Source organism: Cyprinodon variegatus, unplaced genomic scaffold (assembly GCF_000732505.1).
Source record: "Cyprinodon variegatus isolate N-32 unplaced genomic scaffold, C_variegatus-1.0 Scaffold137, whole genome shotgun sequence".
NCBI lineage: Eukaryota > Metazoa > Chordata > Actinopteri > Cyprinodontiformes > Cyprinodontidae > Cyprinodon > Cyprinodon variegatus.
The window spans coordinates 943,064-957,229 of NW_015150590.1; the positions used below are offsets into that span (position 1 = coordinate 943,064).

At 38.9% G+C, this 14,166-nt stretch overlaps 1 protein-coding gene across 19 annotated transcripts in view; it reads left to right on the forward strand.

Annotated features, from left to right (window-relative positions):
• LOC107085934 (receptor-type tyrosine-protein phosphatase F-like) overlaps window positions 1-14,166 on the forward strand; it is a 264,502-nt gene that overhangs the window by 120,826 nt on the left and 129,510 nt on the right. For all 19 annotated transcript variants that reach the window (XM_015376596.1, XM_015376598.1, XM_015376597.1 and 16 more), the window contains 2 exons: window positions 5,382-5,527; window positions 6,761-6,902. In XM_015376596.1, coding sequence (XP_015232082.1) covers window positions 5,382-5,527; window positions 6,761-6,902 — 288 coding nt within the window. The remainder of the gene's footprint in view (window positions 1-5,381; window positions 5,528-6,760; window positions 6,903-14,166) is intronic.

The window sequence follows — 14,166 nt, forward strand, 5'->3', positions numbered from 1 at the left end:
GATGATTTTTCAGTTGTATCAGAATTTCTCAAAACAGCAATAAAATCTGCAGCTGGACCGTTCTGCCTCATAAAAAGATGAAAACCGGAAGTAGTTGGAGGATGATGGCGTGAAAGATTTGGATTCTTGGGGAGAGTGAGTTTTATTTACTCATAAGTAAGACTTGAAAACATAATCCTGTCTTTAATTAATTAAACTGATATGCCTTTATGAAGTTTTTATGACGGTATATTCTGTTGAGCTGTGATAATAAATAAAATAATGCTACAGTTTATTACAAATTTTTTGAAGAAAACCCCTTTCACAGCTTTGCCTCAGATCTGTGAAAACAGACATAAGCAAATACGGATGTAGCATCAAGAATGTATTTAAAAAATCAGAGATATATTTCCTATAGTCTTGCCAAAAAGTAAGTTACAGCCACAGCATTAGTTGAAGACAGTTTCACTATTTAAATAGGGTTTGAAATGAGTGTGACCAGAGTTTGAACTTGCCAGGACTGACAGACAAAGTACAATTATACCTGCTAAAAGTATTGTTTTTCACACATATCAATGTGCACTTGTTGGGAAGGTCTGTGATTAGCTTACTTTTATAATAAAAAAACAAAAAACAGAAATGAAGCATTATTGCTTTGGTGTTGCTAAAAGGTTCTGAAATATCAAAGAAACAATTGGTACCTGGGGATTTTCTGCCTGCAGGTCAAAAAGCTTGACACACACAGTTTCTTCCAGGGAAACTAATTGCTTTTTGCCTGTCATTTCTGGCAACAAACAGCCTTTTATTTGCATCCAGTTTTGCCTTGGGATCTGATATTACATTTTGAGATGCAGCACTGAGTTTTTTTTTTTCCTGTTTTAACAAAGTTATGAGCTCCTTTGAAGATTTATACCAAGCTAAGATAACTTTTTTTACTGACATCTGACAACAATGAAATTAGGCCCCTTCATCATCCTAACTTAGAGTACACTGAGCAAACAGACCCACACTTCCCTATATTCTTCATGTAATATTTTAAAGGTCTTTGCAGAATTGCTATTTCCCATGTTAAAATAACCCCGTGTTTCCTCAGCTTCACCCATAAAACAGAAGCATAGATAGAAAACGTTGTGTTTATTGGTTTAAACAAACAGCCCGAATTGTAGTTGACTCTGTCGGGGTAAATAACTTGCTGGGAAGACAGCTTTATATGGAATTAATTGCAAACAAGTTTCCTGCTAATGGTCTGAAAAGGCCTTAATGGAAGCGTTCCATTAAAACAACCAGTGCTGATGCCATCAGACAAATTCCCACTAAGTGTTGTCCCATGAAAATGATAACTTGCTAATCCATTATTAATAAGAATTAATGGTTTTCTCTCTGCTGTGTGTATCGATCCCTGATACTCTACCCTGCAGAGTAGCTCTCTCATTGGGCACCCTGGCAGGCTTGGGAATACACTAATTGTTGGCCACATAAGAGCCATTTATGTGACTCTGCCTGCTGTTGCTGCATTTATTACAAACTTGCTGTGAGGTTTTCAGCTCTGTCTTTTTTTCTATTTTACAGGCATTTAATACAGTCTATTTTCCAGATAATCTTCTATAGTTACCATCTGTTTTTTATTCTATACATAAAGCATTTATTTTCCCTTGTTACTTTAATCAACATTTGATTAACTGATGAGCTATCCACACAGTTAGAGATTAATACAGAGCAAAATATGCTAGCTGTTCCCCCCTACCAGCACATTTCAAGCTTTTAAAGGCCCAAGACCACTCAAATACAGCTGCAGGCGTAAAGCTAACTGACAGAAATGGTTTAATCCCCAACACCCAGAGCAGGCAGCAACCTTTAGATTCTCTCAGTCCTTCCTAAAACCAAGATCTCTGCGTAGACTTGTCAATATCCTGCACCCTGGATCAAATGGAAGTTCGCATCAGCATGGCACCAATGTGAATAATTTACTGCTAAACCTCGACTCTGCATCATACCAGCCAAATGCTAATGACGACTATTAGAAAGTGCTAGCACTTTGTGTTAGGCTTTTGGTCTCAGAGCATTAAAAAGCTTTATATTCATTTCCCCTAATAACCCTATGACTTGTACAAACTGTTTTTCCAGTAAATGTGCTATTTTATCAATTTATAAATTAATTTATGCATTTTACTACTTACATAACAGAAGGCTTTTTGCTCTTGAAAAGCCATGCATCTGTTTGACTATAGGAAAATCTGTTTTAAAGAGATACCACTCACAAACACTTTACAGTTCTATGAGTCATTAAGAGCAACAGTCTAAATGGTGTCTGTTGACATTTGATGCTTATTATCAAAGTGTACAAATGTTTCAAGAAATTAAAAAGCAGAAATGTTGTCAAATTGATCTTTGGTCAAAGTCCTATTGGGACATTAAAGAAACAGCCAGAATGACCTATTTTCCAAAAACATGGATAGAAAGAGCATTGCAATGCCTTCCTCCAACACTTGTTTCTGCAAACTATTACTCAGCTTGCTAACAGGAAGCTGAGTAATATTCTACCTTTGTTTTTTCCAAGAAAAACACATTCGATAAGAGATGAGAGATAGGTCTGAGTTATGGTGGCCAATAGATTTCAGGGTTTGCTTTCTGAAAATGCTGTAAGTTAAAGTCTCCCTGCAGGCTTCCCACTGATCCCTGAGAGACGGGTCAAATGCAGCAGTAAAATTTCCTTGTAATGCACAGATTCAGTGAACAATAGAGTTGATTATCTTTATCCTTACGATTGTCTAGGTAATCTATAAACAGCAGAATTTCTTTAAGATGTTTCTCCTCTACTGTTTCTGCAGCAGTATTAATAATTTGGGGCTTGCTTGTTTTCAAAAAAGAGATCTTGTGACATGTTACGTTATTTTATCTGTTACCATGAAAATCTCAGACTGTGGCATCCCAGAATATTTCCAAACTGAAACCCTTTGAATTTGTAAACTTTCTGCCAAACTATTCTGGACAATTAATGCAGCAACTTCTCTGCTCTGGAGTTTTGAACATGATGCATCAAAGACCTGAAGGAGTATATCTCGGAGCTTGCAGTCAGAGCTGAGAGAAGGATTTGCATAGGTAGGCTCGTGTGTTTTCCACCTTGTCCTTTTTATTGTTTTCATGTGACAACTGCCTGACAGGTAGAAAAATGGGACACAGGCAAGGAAGAAAAGGTTGAGTCTGGATTCTGTTTCTCCAAGAAAAGAAGTGACAACCCCACCGGTTTTATATTCTCACTTGCCTGCAGTGGCAACAGTGATGGAGGAACACAAACTCTCTCTGAGTTGAGTAATAAACGCTTCTAGCTGTTTGTTAGAGAGTGCTTGGACGACTATTAACCCCAGCTGTAAGTCAGGGCTGTAGGGTCACCAGAGGGCTTCTTCAGGTTTTTGAGTCTGAATCTAAGGCATGGATTAACGAGGAACAGCTCCAAATTTATAGCAGATTGGCCTTTGAGTTATAGGTCAAGCATGCAGGCATGTTTGAGAGGATGAATGTAGTTAAAAGATGGCAGTGAGACTGGTTTAACCATCTCCTCTGTTTGTCCTTCAAATCCACTTGATTTCTAAGATTTACTGACTCTTGAAGTCAGTGTTTGTAGCAACACATCATTTTTATATCTTTTAATTTAAGCTAAAGGCAGAGAGCTTTTTTTTTTTTTTTTGATAAAAGCTGTCTGATCCTCTGTCTGACTCACAAAGTGGAAAGATGGTAATTTTAATGAATGCTATGGACGGATGTCAGCTGCGACTCCTGGAAGTCAAATTGTTGGTAATCGCTTCTTTGGGATTCCAGCTCACCAGCCATGCGCGCACCGATGCATGCTCAGGCATACATACTAAATGCTTATCAGGTTGTAATCTTCAACATAGCTTACCTGCTGCTACCTGCATGGTTGTCAGTATGTCACATTCTGTAGTAATAGAAAAGGATTTACTGCTGTGCTACAACACTGTCTGTATCGATCCTGGAAGATAGTGGGGCTGAGATGGAAGGATGGACGGACACTGACAGATTGATGAATGATAAGCAGATGGTTAGATGAACTTAGGGATGTTAGATGGATTAATGGTGAGATGGATTGATGTAACTATGGGTGAGGTTTAGTTCTTCATCAAAACTGTTTTTTTTCTTTCCTTTGTCTTAATTTACTAAAATGCTCTTGCAAATGTTTCAATCTCTTCTATTAAGAGTATAATCTGGAGGTCAAAAGTCTAAAACATAGCTATTTGCATCTTCCAAAAGACCTAAAAATAATAATTTCCATTTACTGCACAAAAAATGAATAAATAAACCTGTAGGATTCCAGGCTTTACCTTGAGACTGTCCCTATTTCTGACCAGTTGCGGTTAAAGGTGTACAAAATGTTACAGAAAGATGTAAAGGTGTTGTGCATTCTATCACCCTTTAGCGCCGGCAAACCTGTAGTATCCATTTTCTTTACATCACTGGTTTGTCATCCCTTGAGGTTAGAAAACAATCTCCGGCAAAGACATCTTGCAGCATTTTTTCTTCTTCTTAACAATACCTCTGACCACTGAAGGTTCTTTTCAGGCCTCAGTGGGGTGCAGTGTTTTGCTAACCAAGTACCAGTTCCATATTTCTCCTACTCTTTTCATTTCTCCCCCATCACTATGTTCTCAGTTTGGAAATGCTAGGAACAACTATTTGTACACGCCATAATGATTTACCTCTATTGTGCATGCTGCTATTGGGGCAGGTGATCCCTTCCAGCCTCTTTAATGACACCACAGATGAAACATGAGCTGACGGAGGTCTTAATGAGGACAATGTCTCACGTTCTCGAAGCCAGGATTATGCATGTCTGCACGGGAGGCTGTATCACAGAGCTCAAGGTGTGCTCATTGTAGAGTCATGTCAGTTTTGACAGACTGTCAATGAAATGCACTCCTCATTGTTTTGGACACAATGTTTCTGGGTGTGGTGCCCAGTGAAAACCCCTGAAGGCAGATAGAGGAAAACACGGTTGGAGGTGCTCTCCATGGCAGTGCACCTTATTGTTGTAAACACACAGAATCTGTGAAGTCTGAAGGATGTGCAGACTCTGAACACGGTAGTTTGCCTTGTTTGGATTGTGGGGAATGCGAGACGGTTTAGATGCTTCATCTGAAGAAAAAAAAAAAAACACAGTTAGAAATTCTGCATGCTTTAGTGAAAGGCAGACACAAAGGCTGGGATTTTTTTACCGATGACTGAGCTGCAGGTGTTGATAGTGACAATGCCTGTTGAGAGATTTCTCATACTTGCTATTGTGATGAGAAAGCGATACCTGGGGTTTTGTCACAGTTTAAAATGCTGGTGTGGAAAAGGGCACCAACTCTAACCTCAACTCTCCCCCACCTCTCTTCCCCCCCTTCCAGACAGGCCACAGTTTATCAAAACCCCTGAAGACCAGACTGGCGTCTCGGGCGGAGTTGCATCATTTGTCTGCCAGGCCTCAGGAGAGCCAAGGCCTAGAATCACCTGGATGAAGAAAGGCAAGAAAGTCAGCTCTCAGCGCTTTGAGGTGGGTACCAAAGAAGGAAGGGGTTTAACAAAAATGCAAAAACAGTTGCAAATTAGAGCTGCATTTGAAAACTTTGGTTTTGATCCAACACATGCACTGCCTTGCTTTAAGCACCAACAGTGTTTGTTCAACAGTCATGGTAACTCTAAAGGAGATATAGAGATAGAGTAGGAGAATGTTGAGATTGGCTTTAATGAAAAATTGGCCGATGCTGACATGAATGATCTATTTGTTGTTTTGCAGCAGGATTGGTCGATGAGTTAGAACATCAATAATCAGAACACACAACAATCACTGTAAAAAAATACATAGTGGAACCATTATGTTCTGGAATGCAGGGACAGGAAAGCTGGTTAGAGTTAAAAAATATATATTATTCCTTCCAACAGGAAAACAACCTCAGGCATAAAGCAGTGGAATGGTTTGGATCAAAGCATATTAACTTTAACAGAACCAATCAAAGTCCAGATCCAAATCCAGCTGATAATCTTATGAAAATGTATGTTCACAGATGTGCTCAACCAATTTCAATAAGCCAGAGCTGTTTCACCATAAAGAAGGAGCAAAAATATCAGTTTTAGATGTGCAAAGCTGGTGGAGATGTACTCCAACAGAAATGCAACAAAAAGCTCATTGATACATAACCAAATTGGGAGTGATAGCCTAGTGGTTAGAGCAGTGCGCTTGTGCTCTGAGAAGGTTCCAAGTACCCGGTTCGATCCCCACAGCTTCCACTCTGCGTTTCTGAGCAAAACCCTTAACCCCACATTGCTCCCGGGCACCACACAATGGCAGCCCACTGTTTCCCAAGGGTCAAACGCAGAGGGTTACCGTAAGTTCCCCATTGTGGGAAAATAAGGCATTTACATTACATTTACAAATGAGAACATTTTCAAAGGACCAGAATGCTTCCTCACTGTATGTCACAGGGAGGTTATCCTCCCCTGCCTTTCCAATCTATTGTCCTCCTGCTGTTTTCGGGCTACACCAAATCTAGTCACACATTTTTTTTTTTTTTAGAAGGTGGTTTCTTATTTGTGTTTCAGCATGGAAAACCTTCAAATTCTAGCATATGAAAGCCACTGTTGTTCACATTAAAGAGTTTGTGCAAAATTCAAACAGTAATCTACCTTGTTTAAATTCTAAAAAAAAGGTTATACCGGTATATAAAATAAATGTCTGGAAATGAAAACCCAACATTTCTTCCTTTTGCTCTTGCTGCGGCTCTCACAGGTGATTGAATTCGATGATGGGTCAGGCTCCGTACTGCGGATCCAGCCGCTGCGCACCCACAGAGACGAAGCCATTTATGAGTGCACAGCCACAAACAGCGTTGACGAGATCCACGCCAGTGCCAAGCTTACAGTGCTGGACGGTAGGATAAGTCTGTTTCTGTCCTCACTTGGGTGGTTTCCACCTCTGTCTTTTCACCTTCAACTATTCCTCTCTTTTCCCTGAGCTGTTACTGAATGTGGAATATTTTATTCCCACTCATATCCGAGAGCAAATATCAGTATTTGCCTCAATTATTCCTACATAAGCATTTGCCAAAGCTTGGGATTTCTGGTCCTTGCTTTGCGACAGGAGAGCAGATCTATATTGATGCTTAGTCCAATAGGTGAAGGGAAATGCAAGGAAAGCACTTTAATATAAGATGGGTTATGGCTCAGCTATTCAGCACGTACTTTATATTACCAAGGAGTTGGTTCTAATCTAACAATTGCTTTATCTTAATTGCTTTAAGGGAAGATAAGAGACTAAATTATTAAAATGTCACGTCATTTGAATGTTTTAGATCTTAGAAAACATTCAGAACTAACCAAAGGCAATACAAAATATAGCTGGGTTATCAATAGCCCTAGTTTAGAGGCAGATGTTTCAGTCAGCAGAGGTTTTCACCTTGAAGCCCTCCCACCAAGGCCATTTTTGCCCAGTCTCTTTCTTATTGTCCAGCCATAAACACTGACCTTAACTGTGGCATGTGACGCCTGCAGTGCTTTAGAGGTTTTCCTGGCTTGTTTTGTGACCTCCTGGATGAATCATTGATGAGCTTTTGAGGTACTTTTGGTAGATTTACTCTTCTGTATTTTTTGTATATAATGGCTCTCACTCTGGCTGTCAGTGAGGTCTATTGACTCCACAGCTCAGGTACTTATTTCGACCATGGTATTGCAGAACTATTTCAGCTTTCCAGAAAATTGGAAAAATAAGTTAAATCCTTATTTAAAAAAATGATTTTAATAGTTTTATGGCTTATCAATCTGTTTTTAAAATTGGAAACATTTAAATGTCACAGGAAACCTAAAGATTTTTTTAGGGGTGGTTCAGATACATTTTTACTGTTCATTATTTCAGTGGTTTGCACAAGTAGAAATGTTTTAGTTTCTGTTTTCATAGTGGCCTTTGTAAGAATCTCGTAATATAAATCTCCAGACCTATGCAGAGGGCAAATTATCGCCAAGCAAGGCCAACGCATTGACATTAAATTCAAATCTCATTCAAACAGCCTTACTATTCTCTGCTTTATTTCCATATTTCTTACACCCACGCTTCCTCTTTTTTTCTGCTCTGTCCATGCTGGTTTGATGATATCATCTTAGCTTGCGTAATCCTCCTCCAAGGAACTTTTCTTCACTGCAAAGAAAGTTTTTTTTTGTTTCATTTTTTTGTTTATCCCATTCCCTGTTTACATCATGAAGAATGTGTTTGGCTGTTAAGGCAAACTGGGCCTGACATGACCTGAAGCTCTGGTGAATGTGATGAGATTAATCGCAGTTTTAGTGTTGGAGGGCCAAATAGGACACTGAGCTCGGGTTGCCTCTGTTAGAGGAGCATTGACTGTCAAGATTAATAGTCGGTAGCGAGCAGGCTGTTCTTATCAGCAGCACTGCTCTCATGTTGGCTTCTCTCTGATCATGCACCTACATACCAAACAGAGACATTGTGTAGTTTTTTTGTGTTTTTGTTTTTTTACTCTAGGGTCTTACTTATGTACTGCAGGTTTAATAAATGCATTTTTCAATGTCATTCTATAAAAACATTGTTTTCTAACAATATTTTTACATTTCCTCTTTTTTATCAGTTAAAACCATACCTTTTAAGGATTTTATATGTTAGACAAATATAAATGGGTTATCTTTAAAGTGAAGGGAAAGGGTGCAATTAGTCAATGTTAAACGCAGGCAAAAATCTGAGAGCCAAAAGTTTGGTGTGCATTTGATTTGTCCCCTTTTACTCTAATACCACAAAATAAAATAGATCGCAACTAATTGCCTTCAGATGTCGCTTTCATTAGAAAATGGTGGTGCAACACAACAGCTAATGCTTACATGAGATCTCTGAGCACCTTAAGCCATCAGCAGTGCTGATGAGAACATGAATGCTTTTTTTTTTTCTATCGATATCTTATCTATTTGGGTCACATTAATTAATTTTCCATTACTTTGGCGCAGTATCTCGGTGGGGGCGGGATCTTTGATAGTAAGAGGTGAGCCATAAACAGAACAGGATGTTCTGTTTATGGCTCACCTCAGACTGTTTGGGCAGCTAAATGCTGAAACCTGGATATGGACAGGAGAGAGAGAAGCAGTGTGATATTAAATAGAGGGATACAAGCTGCAGCATATGTAAAATTAAGCTAACGCTACCCACTGCAAATGCTACCTACGGCTAGCTTATAATAGTCTTTGTATACAACATGAGCTCAATATAAAATGATTAAATGTCGAAGATACCAATTATCAAAGTAAGCTTTGAATAATAACTCCGCTCCTTAGCCAATCAGTGCCAGACAGTCCTCCGGCGTTCATTTTGTTCAAAAAATGGGAATCACGAAAATATTTATGGATCTAAGAATCTTTTATCCTTGGAAAAGTTGAAAAAGTTTGTAATGAATCATTGTAGGTTAGTTCTTGAGAAGTAGGGGCATAAACAGAAGTGAAGTGGTTCAACCTATTCTCATTACGAGTGCGTATGAAATCGTACGAAAAGTTATGCACCGTAATTTCGTACGTTTTGGACGTTTTTTTCGACGTATGTGCATGCGCATCTGACGCACCATTCACAAATCTAGAATATAAATTACAATTAGCCCTAACCCTAAACCTAACCCTAAGATATAAAACAGCAAGCAACGTAGTTCGAGACATGAATAAGTGATGATTGCACTGTTTTTCCCAGTTTTCCGTCCGTCCGCGGATATGCTTTTTTTTTCTGTCTGCCAGCGCATGCGCACTGATGTGGTTTTTTGAGGAAAAACGTCCAAAACGTACGAAATAGTGTGCATAACTTTTCGTACGATTTCATACGAACTGATAATGAGGATATGTTGAGTGGTTTATGGTAACTCTGGAGGAGCTGCACGCATCAACGACTCAGTTGGGAGAATTTTTTTGGCATCACAGCTGCACTCCAAAAAATCTGTGCTCTCTAAAATAATGTTCTTTTAGTTTTCTGAATTCAGTTGTCATGACAACTTACAGCAAATGTCATCTCAAGGCACAATGGAGGACAAAAGATCACATTTCTATACCGTACGCATAAAATGACACGTTTGAATGACATATCCTTCAATTCAGTCAGACAAAGCAGTCCAGTTCAAATATGTCAAATGTTAATAATGGTTTTACTCCAGTAGTAGCTGGTTTCATCAAGTTATTGACTTCAGAGTCTCCTCCAGTGGGAACATGTGGAAAGAGAAGACAGCTGACTGTCAGTAGTAAAAAAAAAATCTAAGATGTTTGTTCTGCAATTTGCCAAAAAAGCTTTTATGGGACACAGCATGTAGGAAAGAAGGAGCCCTGGTCAAATGATACCCAACTGCAAATTCCTTACTACATGCAAAGCTCCATAGCAGAACAGTTAATGCACTAGGCTTAAGTTTAAGCATGGTGTTGGTGGAGTGATGTTGTATGGATGCTTTCTTTTATTGGGACAAAATTGTTTAATGAGGTTGAAGAGAAGGAACACCTGGAAGAGAAGTTTAGGTTAAGGATTTAACCCCTGTTCTCTGAAACATTAGTGCGTTATCTCACTATGGGACATGCCATAGTGAGATACCGAAACAAATGTTGAAAGAGATCCAGTTTGAGACTTAAGACTGATGCAGAGGCTCACCTTCCAGAAGGACGACGACCCTAAACAAAGATCTATACCAAAACAGGAACCTTTTTCAAAGCTCTTTTAAATAAGAAAAAAAAAAGTTTTTCTTCTGCCTTATAATGATGTGGTACTTTGGTCTAGTCCACAATATACTAATGAAATACATTGAAGTATAGTTACAAATTGACACAACATGAAAAAGTTTATTTTTCTTCTGACTGCTGCTGAAAAACGATCGACTGAAGAGTGATTTTAGTTCCATCCTAATTCTTATATTCAAGACTAAACAAAGATGGCGCTCGATTTGTTGTTTCTTCTCTGCATCGACTCCCGAGGCTCATTGGTCTCTTTGTTTTGGTCGCACATACCAAAACCGTGATGCCTCATAAAAGCTGTGGACAGCTGTTCTCAGCTTACAAACTCAGGCAGGTTTGTTCTGTGTTACCTGCCCAGAGCAAAGTGGCAGGCATCCAGAGTAAACTGGTGAGCTTGATGTCTTTGTCAAAGCTTTGCAGAAGAAGGTGCATAGAAAAACCAATTTCACTGTGTGACTCTGATTCACAGTAGGACGTTTTTAACGCATACGCTGTGAATCTGTGCCAGAGTGTAGAGCTGATCAAATGACCGAGTTTAATGGCATGTGGCTGTGATGTTTGGAGTGTTTCGGAGGTTTCAGGCCTGTTATCTGAACCGTTGACATCATGGGGTGTTTAATCAAGCTATGCCTCAAACCCTCTACTTTCACACTGATAGTGTTGCAACAGAGGCTGAACTTACTTAGTTTAGTCCTCACCAGTACATGTATCTGGTAAAAGATGTCGACCTGTTTCAATTCTCACAGTTTGATGAGCTTGTTTTAAAATGGCACAGTTTATAATGCCTCATCCCAAAGTTTGTATCACACTCCATTCCAGTTATCCTTAGTTTTAGTGTGATAAAACTTGATATCTTTAATCAGTAAATTCTATATATATGGGTATATTTTGCAGCCTATTAGCATATTTCTATGCAATACTATTTAAATGGATCATATAGAAATACATTTTGCGGTTAAGGGACAACAATTCATCAGTATGAATTGTTAGAAAAGGATCAAAATATTTGCAGATGAATGTGTGAATGTATCTTGCCCAAAAAGTAACTTTGAAAAAAAAAAAAATGGCACCTCATCCAGACCCATAAAGTTGGTGTATCCTAACCTGCTGTGGGATTCTGGCTGCAGCTTAGCCCATCTTTCAGTTTTAACATAAGTTTCCAGTTGATTTTTTAATGCACCCATTTTAAAAAAAGTCTTATAACAGGTTATGAATGTGATGAAAGGATAAACAGTGTAAAGTGTTGCTCCTCTACTGTCGACATAATTTGTCCGTTGCTTTTTCTTCTCCCCTCTTAATGCACGCACACAGGCTGGGGAAAAACAACTAAACAAACATCATGTTCAATCACAGTAACTCCATGAATCTACTCGATGAAAACCCCACGGATGAGGCGAGTTTATGTTGAAACGCGAATCCAGCAGCACACACAGTCAAGCATATTATATTTACAATCACGTCACAAACACTCTGTACCTTCATGCACACCCTTACGGAGCAAAGACGTCAGAAAGGCTCTATTTTTAGGCCATTGTTTGTAGCCTGGTGATACATCAAGTTTATATTGGCAGCCCCCCTACGCAGGAAAACACTGGGGCAGTACCAATCTGATGGAGAATAATGATGTTGATGCTTTTTAATGGACCTGTGTTAGCCTGAAGCTCTGAGAAGCTTGTGTCGCTTGTCAAAGGTGGCTTTTTCACTTCAATGGACCAGATGATAGAAACGTGGTAACGGCAGAACAAGGAGAGCAATAAACTGACTTAGATTCTGCACTTGAACTTTGATAAATGCAAAGAATTTGTACAGTTATTTAAAGCGCTCTCATGCCTCTTTATGAATGCATGAAGAGAAAAGAAAGCTGAGCTCTGCTGAAAATCATCCCACCTCTTAAAGTTTGTAGGAAAAAAAAAAGAGTGGAGCGTTCTGCAAGATACTTCCTATGTCAATGCAAGCACATGTGATTTTTGCATACGCATGAAGTTTTCCTACCACACAAGGAAACCCTGTCATCCCGAGATTCAGCGAGAATGGTGAAGTCATTACAACACTAAGTCGATTTGGATTATAGGTTTTAGCAGAGCAAACGAAGGTCGGGCATTAATTATGATTATTTCATATACTGACTCTTTATTTTCTCCTGCCAATCCTGGAAAATATGGATTATGACAGTCACACCAGTGTAGATTTACTCATGCTTTCTTTTTTCCTCATGAAGAATTAAACTCTTAGGGTTCAAAAGTACACATCTCCTAATTGTGCCGTCAATGTTTCTGGTTCTGCGAGTCAATGTTTCTTTGAGAAATCCCCTAAATGTGTTGATTAATTCATTATATCATAAGATACATTGAGTTTATGCATGCTGGTTTCTCTATCTCCCCCATAAACAAACAATGGGATGGAATAAGCTTGAAGTACTTGTGCTTAAGTACTACAAGTACAAGAAAACCAATATCCTATAAGATATGTCTTCAAAAAAGAAACCAGACAGGAGGGTTGGTCAGGAAGTATTTATGTAGTGACCCTTTTTGATGATTGTAGGTATAAATATAAACCGCCATCTGATCCTTCACGATTTCATCCCGGAGACATGGTGCTAATCTTTACCAAGATGGACGTTTCCCTGTGACCTTTCACAGGAAACCAAGCCAATGCTGTAGTAAAAAAATGAATCCTTTAAAGTCTATAGACATTTTTCACTTGTTTTAATTCTTTTATGTAATTTAGAATAGAATAAAATTGAATAAAAAAAATCCTTTATTGTCCCACAATGGGGAAATTGTGGTGTTACAGCAGCAATAGGTTATAGCACAAATAGTCATACAAAGTGGACCAAAGTGTATGAAAATAACAGATAAAATACAGAACTGTACATCTGGAGGATAAATAATCAATTCACATATAGTACTATTATTTTAATTTAGGCTTAACCAAGAGATTAAGGGGATAAAGTGTTGGTTTGATTGCATTTATTTTAATGAAACTCTATGTTTGAGACAGGTAGCTTGAGTTGAACCGGTTTCGTTTTATTCACTGTGATGAAATGCTCTGCTGCCATTTTAACGGCCGCTCGCCAGTCAGGACTGTGCCTTAGCCCTGAGATATTTTGTAATTCTGTCACGCTGTAACAGCCTCACTCTTTGTTCGTCGCCTTTCTCACGCCCCCACTCTGGAGGTCACACGGCTGAGACTTGCATACAGGCCCTGAAGACCTCTCCGCCATCCCTCATTCCTAACACACAAACAGAAAAGATTTTTTGTCTCTCTTTTTATTAATGCGTTCAATCTTTGAAAGACACTTTGCTGGATCTTCTGTGTGTTTCCAACATATTTAACAGTTGAGTTATGACTGAAGGGGTTTGTGTATGGAGATCGCACCAGTCAGCCCAACCTGTATGGATTAATAGTGACGGGAGCTGAGACCACATGAGGAGGTGCGTTCGA